Raw genomic sequence first — 14091 nt, 5'->3', positions numbered from 1 at the left:
GCGTCGTCCCCACCCCCTTAATTGGAAACTTCCATCCCTACACACTACCAGAGGTAATGTCCCACAAACGGAAGAACAAAGAAATGGAGCTAAAGAATTAAATGGAATCCACCCTATTGCCAATGTTATCAAATGTTCAGAATAAACAAAAAAAAAATCACCCATCACCATCGGTAATAGTTTACACTAATTAATTCCACAAGGACGCGACCCCTACCCATGCAAATACACCCATCTCCATTCAGCTGTCCCATACAGGAGCGCGCTTCCATAAAGCATCAGGATGCTACCCTGGTAGTAAGGACTAAAGTTGTCTTGAAAACCAGTCATAATCATATCTTTACTACACGATTAATCCCATCACACATGCATCCTCTAAAGTCGTTCGGCCTCTCTGCTATTTCAGTCGATTATCTAACGAAACAAGTCACACAACAATAAAAATGCGAGTGAATGACAGACGTTTGCCGTGGCTTCAGCAGCGTGTGTGAACCCATCCGCTTCGGCACACGCCGACCCCATTAGACCTGCTAAGGATGATAAATGCAAAAGTAAAAAAAAAAACCCTCAAACCATCATGAAGGATTAAAGCAATGGGACAGTGTGTTACCACCACTATGAGAACGCAGTGAGGACACGTTTATGAAACGCGGCATCACAAGGACCCACACCTGTTGTATTCAGCCCCAGTGTTTGGTTGATTAACTATAGGCCGCACCTGTCCCTTGCTGAAGCCCCTGTTAAGTGTATTTAAGTACCTGCCCTTCCTCTGTTCCACAGTCGGTCTCTGTGTCTTTGTAGCTGCTGCCCTGTGTTTGCTGCCCTGTGTTTGCTGTGGGTGTTCCCCTGTTGGTAATTTTTTTTTAAGGGGGGAAGGTCCCTTGCCTTTTAAGCTAGGAAATTCTTTCAGTACCACATGTGATTCTAACCCAGAACCCCCAGGTGACAGTGCTGTACTGGGTCTTAAATGCAAGACCACTGAGCATAACTCTTGTGTTTGATACAAATTTCATGACTAACGATGTTTTTACTTTTGTTTCAGTTGCCGTGACTGGTATTGCTGCATGGAAATCTTCTTCTTCTTCTTATTTTTATTATTATTATTATAATACATTTTGGGAAGGTAAGTATATTCTCTAGGTTGTATGTGTACATATACTCACTAATTGGACAGAAGTATTGGTACACGCCTCTTAATCATTAAATATAGGTGTATACAATCAAGCACTTAGCCATGCAGTCAGGTTTACAAACATTTGATAGAATGGGTCATTCTGAAGAGCTCAGTGAATATAAGTGTGGTACTGTGATAGGATGCCACCTTTGCAATAAGTCAGTTTGTGAAATTTCCACCCTGTTAGATATTCCACAGTCAACTGTAAGTGGTGTTATTGCAAAGTGGAAGCGTTTAGGAACAATAAACTAGGCCACAAAGTGGCAGACCATGTAAAGCAGAAGAGCAGGGTTGCTGAGGCGCACAGCGTGTAAAGGTCACCAACGCTCTGACTCCGTAACTACGGCGTTCCAAACTTCCTCTGGCATTAACTCCAGCACAAAAGCTGTGAGCCAGGAGCTTCATGCAATGGACTTCCATGGCCGAGCAGCTGCATGCAATCCTACAAACATATTGGGACACCTGGCTGTTCCAGCTACAGGAAGTTTTGACATCCCATTCTAAATCCATAGGCATCAGTATGGAGTTGGTCCCCCCCCCTTGCAGGTATAACAGCTGGCACTCTTCTGGGAAGGTTTTCCACAAGATTCTGTTGCGTGGAATCTGTCTGTGGGAAATTCACTGTCTAAAATCCTGGCCAGGAAATAGTTATTTCTTTAAAACGTACAAAATCGAACAAACATCTGAACTGTGCCCATTTTTCTAACATCCCATAATCTTGTGCCGGCTTATCCAATGGGGAGGCTGGAAGCCCCTCCCAGGAAGGTCAGCCAGGGGTATCCCAGTCCATCGCAGGGATTTTCATAACCATTTTATTGGTTTTGCTTTGTAAGGAAACTTTATCTTGGTGAATCCGGTGGATGATGCCATTCCCCTCTGAAACATCCTTTACATATCACACATAAAGAGACAAAAAACTAAATCCTTTGAATATGTGTATTTTATTTAATGGCATAATAGTCCTTTTGAATGCTTAGTAGATATTTTTAATCCAAAGTCAATTAGCAAGGGTTTTTAATTTTTTTTTTTTAACTGACGTGATTCGGGTCTAACAGCCAGATTTTCTTTGGACCTCAGCTGTGAAGTTCTGATTTACAAGCTCCGGAGCACTGTGCTGTATCTAATTTGGTCTGTTTTGCACTTGCAGGTATAACCATGATGTTTAATATGCAGATCCTGACTCTCTATATCCAGCTTATTGCCTGGATGCAAGGCACCTTTTTACTGGGTAAGTTTTCCTTTAATTAAATGCAGGTTTTGTGATGCCTCCAGTAAATATATGTAATTAGTGGGGCAGCGTGTGGCGCAGTGAGGTCACCAGTTCCAACCCAGCCTCAGCACTTCTGCGGGTCCTTGAGCGAGGCCCTTAACCCCCAGCTCCCTGGGCACCACTGTGGGTGGCAGCCCTTTGTGGACAACTTACTCTACAAAGAACAAGTTGAGGGAGGCGTAAAGACAATTTCCCCACGGGGATCAATAAAGTATCTTGTTAAAAATTAGTTTCAATTCTCACTTCAGCAAAACTTTACTCCTTGGCCAGTGGAACCACATCAAACATAAATGGGAGGTGGGATATATGTAAACTTTTATTTATAAACCACAATACATAATATACTAGATATGGGGAAAAAGCAGTTTCAGAGTTTAGCTAAGGATTTTCCCCTGTAGTTTATGTATGTTACACTTGCAGAGGACGAGGACTGATCCCTGATTGGTCCTAATCCTTTATATCTGACTTCTGTGTGGGTCCTGGACAGCAGGGGGGTGAATGGATAATAATTACCTGTATTCATAGTAGAATAGGGTGTCTGACAGTGTTTCCTTTATTGTTACTAGTCTATGTAATTATGATGGTCATGTGACTGGGACTGTGTACCTTTTAGGAGTTGCCCAGACTAGCCAACAAGTCGACTTTACTGCTCTGCGAAAACTCTAAGCTTAACGTCGACTAGTCACTAAACACGTGATTATATATAACAGTAACTACATTAATGGCACAGAGAACACCAGGTATGCGGAAGTGCGGGGAAAAGAGATGGAAGCAGTGGAGCAAAAACTGAGCTCCTCAGTATCAGTTTAGTCATGTGTATGTTAACAGAGGGTCAGCGTTACAATGAAAGGCGTTGGACGAGAAAACGAATAAGAAAACGAGTCCTTCAGCATTGGAGAAAATGAAGACGTTCCCTAACTTATGGATGTGTATGTTTAGCTGGGGGGTGACGGGTGGGGGGGGGGGGGTGTAGTACTCCCTTTGTCTCTGTAGTGATTTCTGGCTGTGGGCAGAGGAGCCTCCATACCGTACTGTAATTCAGCCTATCCGCAAGCTCTCAATTGTGCACCTGTAGAAAATGTACAGGTTAGTTATATTTAATTCATTAATAGGTACCGTTTGTGCTTGTTTCTCTACATTTTGGCATAGGCAAATTCTATAAATAACCAATATATATTTTTGTATAATATTACTGGTGTTGGTGGTGAAACTTTTATTTTTTACATTACATTACATGCTAATTAAGTGTTTCGAGCTACTAAAGTTCCCAGTCGAGATGGACCAGGAAGTCAGAAATGGAACTATGTCTCCTTTATAAGTACTTTACAGTAACAAAATAGCCATGAAACATTCATATTATCTGCAGATTTTGGGCTTTATGTTTCGAGGAAACCGGAACGACCGACAACTAGACTTCATACGGAAATGTGTATCTAAGCTGCATTTGCAGTTATTTTTAGCGCTTGGTGAAATCCAAGGTAATAATTTTATTTTTTGTATTGGGCCTATCTGAGAAATAACTAACATTCAGCATTTGTTTTGTTTTTATTGAATGGAAATATGTACCAATGTTTATTGCATGTGATGTAAGTTGGATATGTCCGTAGGCCTGCTGAAAAGTCTAAGTATTGTTACAATCCAGTATTACTTACGGCACATAACAGTATAGGGACCAACACGTGTGCACCCACATATACAGTGACCACCAGAGGTGCATGAAGTGGTCATCGGACCCTGGGCTGCCTTTTCTGTGCCCCCCCTTTATGTTTTAGCAGTTTTACTGAGGCAAAATCACAACATCTGGTCCCCCCCATCCTGGGTTGTTCCCCGCCTCGTGCCCGTAGTTTCCGGGATAGGCTCTGGACCCCGCATGACCCAGAAGGATAAGTGGTTTGGAAAATGGATGGATGGAAAATCACATCCTTACAGAGCAACAACTGAACTCGAAATACATAATTATGCATGTTTACAAAGCAGCAATTGAACTACCAAACAGTCGCACAACTTCCTTACAGTAACAACTGAACCAACAAATATGTGAATAAAATACCATAAGTCCCTGTTTTGAAAGAGCCCCCCCACTGGCATTGATTACAGGCACAGTCATAAACAGTCACAGTGCTATATCAACATTTGGAGACACTGACTGTAGTTTCCTTCCCTTAAATTGTAGCAGTGACCTTGCTGAGGTGTCCTGGATTTCTTTGGACAATTTAGAGAATTTATTAATTTCATCCACAAACCTGCCTCCAGATTTTTTGGAGACTTGCCGTACTCAAAGATCTTGTAGTTGTTAGCTTCTGCTTGGAATCATCACTCAACTTTAGCAGAAACTCCTGAATTTTCACAGTTTCGCTGTAGTGCTTTCATTGTTAGTGCGTGTGCCGACCATCTAGTACCATGGAGACTTTTCATAGAGACTTTTCATAAAGTCTGTATCCTCTGGTTGTCATTATGCCCTAAACCCAGTGCAACTGTCTGCCAATGGAGGTGGATTTGGAAGAAAAATCAAGTGTCTGCATGAAATTAGAAAATTCTACCATCTCAAGGCAGCAGTTATCACTGGTTATGCCCCCCTATACTGAGTGTTTTGCAGTGGACGCTAACCTTTATACCAAGGGGTTAATCTGTTTAATGTGCACTTGTAAGCCACTGTAACTACCAGACATGTTTGCAGTCTTGTCATAATATTGGCCTCTGCAGTTATTAATGTCATTATGCACGTCCTGTAACACATCAAGGACGGCCTGGAAAAGTGACTCTCCTGAATGACTCTGAATTGGCAGAAAGTTCACAAAATGCTCTGCGATGCAGCCATTCGTTGACACAAGTCACATGATGAATGTAAGCTGGTCTGCGTGTGTAACGTCAGGAGTGGAATCAACAGTGATCAAAAATTACTTTTGATCAGACTGATTATCTCAGTCAGGACCAGCTCTCCCAACAGTTCAATAACCTCTAAACATGTTTTTCGATGAGAGGAATGATGCCGTTCCCTTGCCAACATTGCCGTATTTTTCAACATGCGCCTTCGAGAAAGGATCGAATTCGCTGGTAACTTTCAGCACCCCCATAAAATTACCATTATCAGGAGATTTCACTGTGTCCCCTGAACGGAAGCCCTCACTCTGCTGAAAACTTTACCACCAAAACCACCCTCTTTAAAACCTCTCCAGCATCCACGTTCATTGTCAAGTTGTTTTTTTTGGTTCTGAATCTATGCACCCAGCATCGGCACACTGCCTAAGATAAGCTATCGTAGCCTTTCTGTGGCTCTCTGGTCCTTCATGATGTTGGAGTACGCCGACTCCACCGGGTCCGTAGATGAGAAGAGATCATCTGGAGGCGTGGATGAGTTGTCCAATAACCTTTTATTCCATTTATTCCATCAGATCTGGGAAGTCTGTGATACACCGTATCCTAACAGAGTTCAACTTCCTTACTATTCATGTGTATCTTATACCCTTCTACAAGCAGCCTCTGCCCCTGTCCGTACTTTTCCACTTTCTGACAATTTCCCCTTTTCTGGTACACCATGTTGTTTTGTACGTTATCCTAGCAGCTGCCGCCACAGCCTTCGTCAATAGATTAACTTTGGTACGCACAGAGCCTCCCTACGTGTCCTTGTTCCCTTGCAGTTGTTGCTCTCCACAATGATCAGCCAGGCACACGGCTGCATGTTCCCAGTCACTGTAGCCAGACTTGAGCGCATTAGTGAGTACGTTTCAGAGAAGTACCTCCAACATCTGCATCTTTGTTCTGAGAAGGTTCAGGTCCCATTTTAATCCAGCATGTCCTCATAGCTCACCCCAACCTGCAGGGTCTGATGCAGCTAACCTGATAACATTACCTATCGTTAGCACTGGCGGAGTTTGCAGCCTCTTGTGCCCTTTCAGCAGCAGCAGGTGAGACTGTGGTGAGATCCATGGTCACTGGAACTGAGACATCATCATGGCAGACTGTAGATATACTGGTGGTGGAACCATATGGGGTATAAAGTGTATGAAGTGTATGAAGTGTCGGCCCTTCAGTGTCAGCTTTTCCTCAATGGGCTGGATGTGAGGCATAAACCAGCAGGCTCTGGCGGTGCGGCCCCCCCACCCGAGCAAGAGGATGTCTGCTGTCTCCCAATAACCAGCCACCAGCAAACACACCATCCTTTACCATCTGACTGTCCAAAGCTGGACCAGATATAAACATCATGTACTCAGGCCACTTGGCGACAATGTCTGTAAAATGTCCTTGATGGCTACATATCACCTGGACATTTAAGCCTAATGCCAAGATGCCTTTTTGACAGCTGCAGGTGGGATTAATGGGGCCGCATATATGAACAGGGTTGAAGGTTCCATCCATTGCACCTACAGTGTCAGTTATGCCTGCAATGGCATAAAAACCACTTTTAGTGTCATGAAAGGCATCCCCTCCTGCAGGAAACTGTGTGTAGCTGTGCGCCCTGTGCAATAGAAACGTGATCGATACACAGGTTTGGACACAGCAGTCTTACTGAGGCCATGTGCATCCTGATGGTCTGCAGTAATCCACCAGGGGGCGTAGAAGCAGAGAGCTGTGAGGAGCTGCACGCTGTGGTGGTTCCTCTTTTCATTTATCCCGCTCATTATGTCACCCCAGGCCAGCCTGTATTTCTCTATGAATTGTTCATTACTGAGATGGTCCATGGGGTTCATGACCACCTGCAAAACAGGATTTAGAGAAGCAGCTTATCTTCCTGGATGGCTCTGTCTCAAGCTCTGTCTTTGGCTGAGTTGCACAATTCTCTGCCATGGCTGGACATGGGAGGTGATTCAACTTCCCCAGTCAAAGGTCATGACTGAACACTTAGCAAGTTTGATCTGTTAGCCTGGGTTGTTCAGAATTTATGAATCGTGCCCCATTCACTTAATGATTTGAACTGAATTAGCCACACTCTGTAAGATGCCCTATACGATGTTGAATTGGAATTTGAATTGGAACAATAGGAAGAATTTACTTTGAATTTCAACAAAGCAATTCAACATGATTACACAGGAACGTAATTTAATCTAGCAAAACAAATAATTACATGGCAGATTTACTTTCTAGATGGTATATGCATATATTTACCTTATATATGTACTAGTGAATAAAGTGGACTTTATAACTGCATGATTGCAAGCTACAAATTGTGTAATCATTTTAGCCTATTCTAACAATATGTATTTGGTGTATACATATATCGGCCGTCTAAGTCCTTTTCCATGGACATATATTTATTGATTTAACGTATTTATCTGTTTATGTGTGTCACCATTTGTGAGGAGTCTGCAGTAGCTTCTCCTGTGTCTCTGGGATGTCGGATGGATAGGTCTGTGACAGGGTTACTTGTATGACTGTATGAAGTGCTCTTCCATCATGGTACACAAAATTACAAATTATTTATTCTATAGGTGACCCTTAAAATGTGGGATTCTTTCATTCTGAATAACAGTGACATGCTAAGACTTTTCAGGCAGGTGCTCAAACAGAGGCATTGCTGACTGGTACTATCTGCCAATTTTTGTGATTGTGGGGGGGGGGCAGGGAGGTAGGATTCAGTGTTTGCTGTGTATGTTAATATGCTGTGTAATTCATATTTATGCTGTTTATGTTAATATGCTGTGTAATTCATATTTAAAGATTAAGCTGTAATGTTGGAGCTGCACCTACACTATGCATATGAATTTATGTGAAATCACATCCATTTTAATTCTTCCTTCTTATGTTCAAATTCAAACTGCGATTCTGCACCCAGTTCTCAACCAATTTTATTAATTGAATTTCAAGGTCATTCATTGTTATGTACTCAAACTGCATACAGGTGTTACAACACGAGCCCCTGTTTCACCAATTTACAGTTTGGGTTATAGTTTCATATTGCAATGTTGACCTCTTATTATATCAACAAAATAATTATTATATTGTCCTAAAAACAGCGCCAATGTGTCTTTTGATCTGTTTTGGTCAATCTGTCTGTTACAAGACAGCAGGCAAAAGTTATTTATTTGAACAATGAAGAAAATGAGTGGATCAGAGTAGAGATGCGCCGATCTGATATTCGGATTGGTATCGACACGATAATTACCTAATTAGATGGATCTGGTATCGGGACATCCGAGGTCATCCGATATTTAGTTTTCGGCAATTTGTAAAAATATAATTACTATTACTTCTTAAATAGATCTGTAAATTAAATCGCATGACAGCTTTCCGATTTTAAATGTGTTTTTACGGCATTCAAGCTGAACGCTAACGCTGCCACTCAGTTTTTTTGCCACTCGGTGGGTGTCAGTGCGGTGGCTTCCGCCTGCTGTGACATCACATGCACACTAGATATGCAACAGTACTCGGTAAAATACTGAACCGTTCAGTCCGCCCTGCACGGTCCAATACACCCTCATGCACCGCGGGATTTCAGTTTTGCGATTCATTTGGAAATCGGTGCTTACTGCTTAACAGGCTACTGCCAATGGGAGAAAGCCCTCTGTCCAGTTACTGCTGTGCCCACACCCACTCGCCCCCCCCACGCTGTTGTACTTGGAGCTGAACTGGAAGTGCAGCTCGCATACAGACGTGGAAAAAAGGGAAAACAAACAGGCATTGCGAGCACCAGCGGAGGAGCTCAGAGACAAAGGTTTGAAGAAGAACCGGTTTCATTCAAATCTCCGGTGTGGGATCATTTCGGTTTCGCTGTTGAATACGATGATGAGGGAGTGAAAACAGTTAACAGAAATGTCACTGTCTGCAAACGCTGCTTGAAACATGTTCCATACGCAAAAGAATTTTGGGAGAAAAAACATTGTTCTCTTAACGCACAAAACATGTACCGAAACCGTGGGCCAAAAACCGAGGTGTGGACTGTACCTTGGGATACCTGTACCGCTGCACTCCTAGTTCATACCCTTTGTAGTAGGAGTGTAAGAACATCAGATAAGAGGGTGATGACAACAAATGCAACCTGCATGCTTGTAAAGCAATCTAACAAACATATCTGCAATATGCAGTTATTTTACCAGGGTTGCCAATTCTCACGCATCTGGAGTGACACTCATGCTTTCAGACTCTTACACTCACGCAAAAAATCTTACAGAAAATCTATATTATTCCATTATAAACCTAAAATTAGCTACATCAAAAGTGTTGCGGCAGTTTGCAAACCCTACAGACCTTTAACAAGATAACAAAACTCTTACATACCTGTGAATGCGACTTTTCTTGAACTGAAAATCTCACACACAGCTGACCAGAGATAGCAAACCTGATTTTATGCTTGAAACAACCAGCAGCCTAATGATTTGCAGTCTTTGTAAAAGCAGGTGGAGGTAGTGTTTAGTGAGCTGTGCACACTCACTATAGCTGGTGATGCAGGAGGGGCTGCTATGGCAATAAAGTGTAAGTGACACTGTTGCCAGTGGGAGGAAAATTGTGGGGCATTTTAAGCATTCAGCATTTGCATATGAAATTGAACTGCAAATTACGGTGGCCCTCAAAGCTCAGAGCACGTCAACATGTAACACAACGCAAAAGCATCAAGACAAACAATTAAGCAAATTTTTAAATGTGGTTTAATTTGTGATTAAAATACAGAGTATTTCATGCTGAAATTGCAGTGCCTTTGTTTTTAGTCTTAGTCTTAGTCTTCGCACCCTTGCATAAAGTTGCACTTTGAACTTCATTTTGAATGTTTCTTTAGATGCTCAGCTTTTGCATAAAGTTGCAATTAGAATTTTAGGATGAATGTTTCAATGGTGCCGACTATTCAAATGCTGCAAAATGACATAAAGCTTAAATTAAAAATGCAGTCAGTTTTTTGCAATGTTTTTATTCCTTGTTAGGAGTATAATGTTTGTTTCATGATTTTAGAATTATATTTTTATAATTGAGTGTTCAGGTATGCAAAATGCATCCAGATATTTATTTCCAAAGTATAATCTTCTGTTTTGTAGTTTAAAATAAGAGCGTGTGTCGGATTTGTATCGGTATCGACAGATATCCAAATTTACAATATTGGTATCGAACATATAAAAGTGGAATCAGGCCATCCCTAGGATGAAGGACTCATAACTTTATAAGCAAGATAATAAAATACTTTAGTTACGAAGGGATTTGACAAACACTCGCTAATTAATGATCTTAAGTGCTAGATAATGAACTACTTAGTGTTGTGAGAAACCCACCCAGGCTCGCAGGCTGATATGGGTTGAGGTTAGGGACGCCCAAGTATTATTCATGAATTACCACGTTCACTGGGATCTTCTGCCCCTAACCCTCCTGAACGTGAAGGGGCACCTCATCTCACAAAGCACACAGAGAAGAGGAACACGCTTCAAAGCAGTTTAAATCCGGCCATGTAAATGTCTGCCTTTGTCTGCCTTGTTGAACTGGCCGCACTGACAGCAGCTGCCACATGCTGCCATCCCGCTTTTCCGTCACACTGGCAGATGGAGGCTCACTGCCAGATAAAATGCTTTGCCGTTGCTCTACTTTGGACCCTAAAAAGTCTGCACTTCGCATTCTGAGAAATTCCCTTTTTTCCCTCGTTTTTAGCTCCATTGTCTCTGAAATTGCACTGCAAATGTAAAATGTGCACGTTTACATACACGTGGCTAATTTGCATTGCCAGTGTAGGGTGATTAGTGGGTGGGAATGAGTCTCTTAAGCGTGCAAATGTTTCTACGATATGTGGGATTTATAACCCGTACAATGCATTGTGGTTTATGCAACGTTTTATAAATTTAACTTTTACTTTACATACGAAGGGTGAGTTTTCATACAAAGATTATGCCTCCTGCAAGAATTTAGGAACATTCTTTTTAAATGAGGCCATAGGTTCCTGGGGGGTATTCCACAAAGCCGGACTTCCCAGTTGGCTGGATATCTTAATCCAAATGTGAAAACTGTCCAATAGGAAGGGAGGTGAGTGACATCCCCATTGGACAATCCTTAGATTTGCCTTAAATTTCTGGCAAATGAATAAATCCTTCTTTGTGGAATCTCCCCCCTGAACTTCAGTGAGAAAGTATGACAGCAAGGAGCAGGTCTAAAGGCTGGATCTCCTGGGAGTTTTATCGTACTGAAGTTTCAATCTTTCTTCTTTCTCACTTTAACAGAAGTTATTGCATATGAGTGTTACTGCTGCATACATTGGTGCTGCTGAATTGCAGCCTGTTGTCAGCATATGGCCACAGGGGTCTAGAGCCAGTCCCAGAAACAATGGCAGGGAATAACCCAAGACGATATGCCAAAGGGACACATATTGGACTGTGGGGGGGAAACCGGAGGACACAGAAAACACCACACACACATAACCGAACTCTGGTCTTTGTGAATACAGATTTCAGCTTGTTGTAAAGCACATGGACTCAACTTTAGTTACATAAATCTCGACTTTAAAAGACCTTAAGTCATGCAACCCCTGGTACATGGTGCTTTGATAAAGAGAGCATAAGGAGAGATAATGTGTGAGGTGTAAAATAGCTTTAAACATGTGAAACTCGGATATTAACCATGTTTAAGTTTATATTCATAGCTATAATTGAATGTGTGAATATGGAATCAAGGTGGGGATTAATGCACAGTAATGTTTGCTTTCTGATTTCAGGATATTTCATCCCGATTATAGTCGCTTCTTTGGGAATATATGCGTGCTTTATTGCCAAGCTGTTTTTGGAGTCATTCAGACATTTCTGTAAGTATTTGGTATTGACCTGCAATAATGCAACAATTCTGCACAAACACTGAAAAATATCAGAATTCATTGTAACTCATTATATTCCCCTCAGTCTGGTGCTTATCTGCTTATTTGTCTATAACTGGCTTTCAGTGCAGATTTATTATATCATGTTAATCATATAATTTCATCAGTTTGGTTTCTCACGTGTTTTTATGAATGTTTAGTTGTTCTTTTAGGATGCAGTCTAAGTTAAAGTAACCTTAGTGCATCATTTCTTTCGTAATCACTCTGCTAATTATGTATTTGTTTCCATAGTAATAGATTTCTATGGTACACAGTGTTACAGAATAAGTCTTAACTTGGGGATTATTAATGAAATACAACCAACAGAGTATTAGTCACTTTGGTAATTTTTTTAAACTTGACTCATGTTTCCCATTTTTCACTCAATAGTTTAGTTAAGACATACAGGGGGTGGAGAAAATAACAGGAAAACCGATTTGGGCCCCAGAGGAATCAGTCAGCAGTGGATATTACAGAAATTATACTTGATATAGTTTTCAAAGCAAAGTGAGGCAACTAACACAGTCCCTAATGGGCCAAATAGCCGGTGCATCAGTCACAGAAACAGCAAAATTAATCATCAAGGGGGACAGTCTGATAAATCACGACAGCACAGGCCAGACACAGGCAGCCTGCATGGGCAAAGAGGAACAGGGGTCACAGGTCAAAGCTCACAGTCAGGGACAGACAGACAGGGTGGCTGGTAAACGTCACAAAAGTACAGCTAATAGTCTCAATAAAATCTGTAAATCATGAACCTCACAAAGCTGGGATTCATGGCAGGGCTGCCATTCAGAAAGCGCTTCTATCCAAGGCCAGTGACCAGAGACACATAACCTGGTGTAAGGAGCACAGAAGATGGAGCCCTGAACAATGGGAAAGAGTAACATGGTCTGATGATCCATCTGCCACCCTTTTCCTGCATCTGGATGGGTTACCTTTGGATAAAGCCAAAGGACGCCATCGGCCCACAGTGCCTGTTGGTGTGGGCAGCCATCTTGTGGGAGTCATTAGGTGTGATGAAGCTCTGCATGGTCCTATAACAGCCAAGGAACATGAGGGCTTTTTACAGGAGCAGCTGCTCCCTGTGGCTCAGACACTGTTCCCTCATGATGTTCCCTCATTCCAAGATGATAATGCCCCCATACACCCTGCTAAACACATTCAGGAGAGGTTTCATGAGCACCAGGATGATGTCAGATGCCTTCCTTGGCCTCCCAGCCACCAGATCCAAACCCCATTAAAGCTTTATGGGAAGTTCTGGAGCACAGTGTGTGAAGTCGATGCTCCACAGAACTGGCGGCTTTTCTTTCTGAAGAATGGCCCAGTATCCCACTGCACACAGGTCAGGGGGTGTCCAAGGAGGGTCAGAGCTGTTATGGAGCCAAAGGGGGGGGGCTGCTTATTAGGGCCTTAGTATTAATATAATGATATTTCCATTGTTTTCCCACCTTCTCTGAGATCCCGACTCAAGGATGTTTTAGCAAAAAATGGAGAGAGAAAATATTTAATAAAGGCCTGTTTTATGTTATGTGTATTTAATCTATTGTTTTTCACATTTTGATGTTTTTTAGATCTATTTCAGAAAATCCTTTTGGGGATTTTATTCCCGCTGCACCTAATATTAAGTCTCCTGTATCTAAGTCTGGTTTTAGACAATGACAAAGGTAAGGAAAACCAGTAACACTTTAAGGTCGGCTCCTTAAAGTTAATAAACTGTCACTAATCATTTGGTAATATGTTAGTAAATAAAAAGATTCACTTACAATCAAATTTATAAATGTATTACATCTCCCAAGATGGTACAATCCCATAGCGACACGTTATGAGCTGCTCTCCCCCTGCTGTGTGTTTTTGGTGTTTTTTAGCATCTTTATACATGTAGCTTGACGTTTT

The 14091-nt window shown here is 41.9% G+C and overlaps 1 protein-coding gene and 1 long non-coding RNA gene across 4 annotated transcripts in view; both read left to right on the top strand.

The window, feature by feature from the left end:
• LOC125704419 (uncharacterized) overlaps window positions 1-14091 on the top strand; it is a 38773-nt gene that overhangs the window by 11675 nt on the left and 13007 nt on the right. For all 3 annotated transcript variants that reach the window (XM_048969954.1, XM_048969953.1, XM_048969952.1), the window contains exons 11-14: window positions 1043-1123; window positions 2322-2402; window positions 12061-12147; window positions 13770-13862. In XM_048969954.1, the coding sequence (XP_048825911.1) occupies window positions 1043-1123; window positions 2322-2402; window positions 12061-12147; window positions 13770-13862 (342 nt within the window). The remainder of the gene's footprint in view (window positions 1-1042; window positions 1124-2321; window positions 2403-12060; window positions 12148-13769; window positions 13863-14091) is intronic.
• LOC125704431 (uncharacterized) lies at window positions 2803-4956 on the top strand. Its single transcript, XR_007381130.1, has 2 exons — window positions 2803-3397; window positions 3460-4956. It is a non-coding gene; the product is annotated as an uncharacterized LOC125704431 (long non-coding RNA).

The sequence above is a fragment of the Brienomyrus brachyistius genome, chromosome 12 (assembly GCF_023856365.1).
Source record: "Brienomyrus brachyistius isolate T26 chromosome 12, BBRACH_0.4, whole genome shotgun sequence".
In the NCBI taxonomy this organism is placed as follows: Eukaryota; Metazoa; Chordata; class Actinopteri; order Osteoglossiformes; family Mormyridae; genus Brienomyrus; species Brienomyrus brachyistius.
The sequence above is the reverse complement of the archived record's forward strand: the minus strand, read 5'-3'. Positions and strand labels throughout refer to the sequence as shown.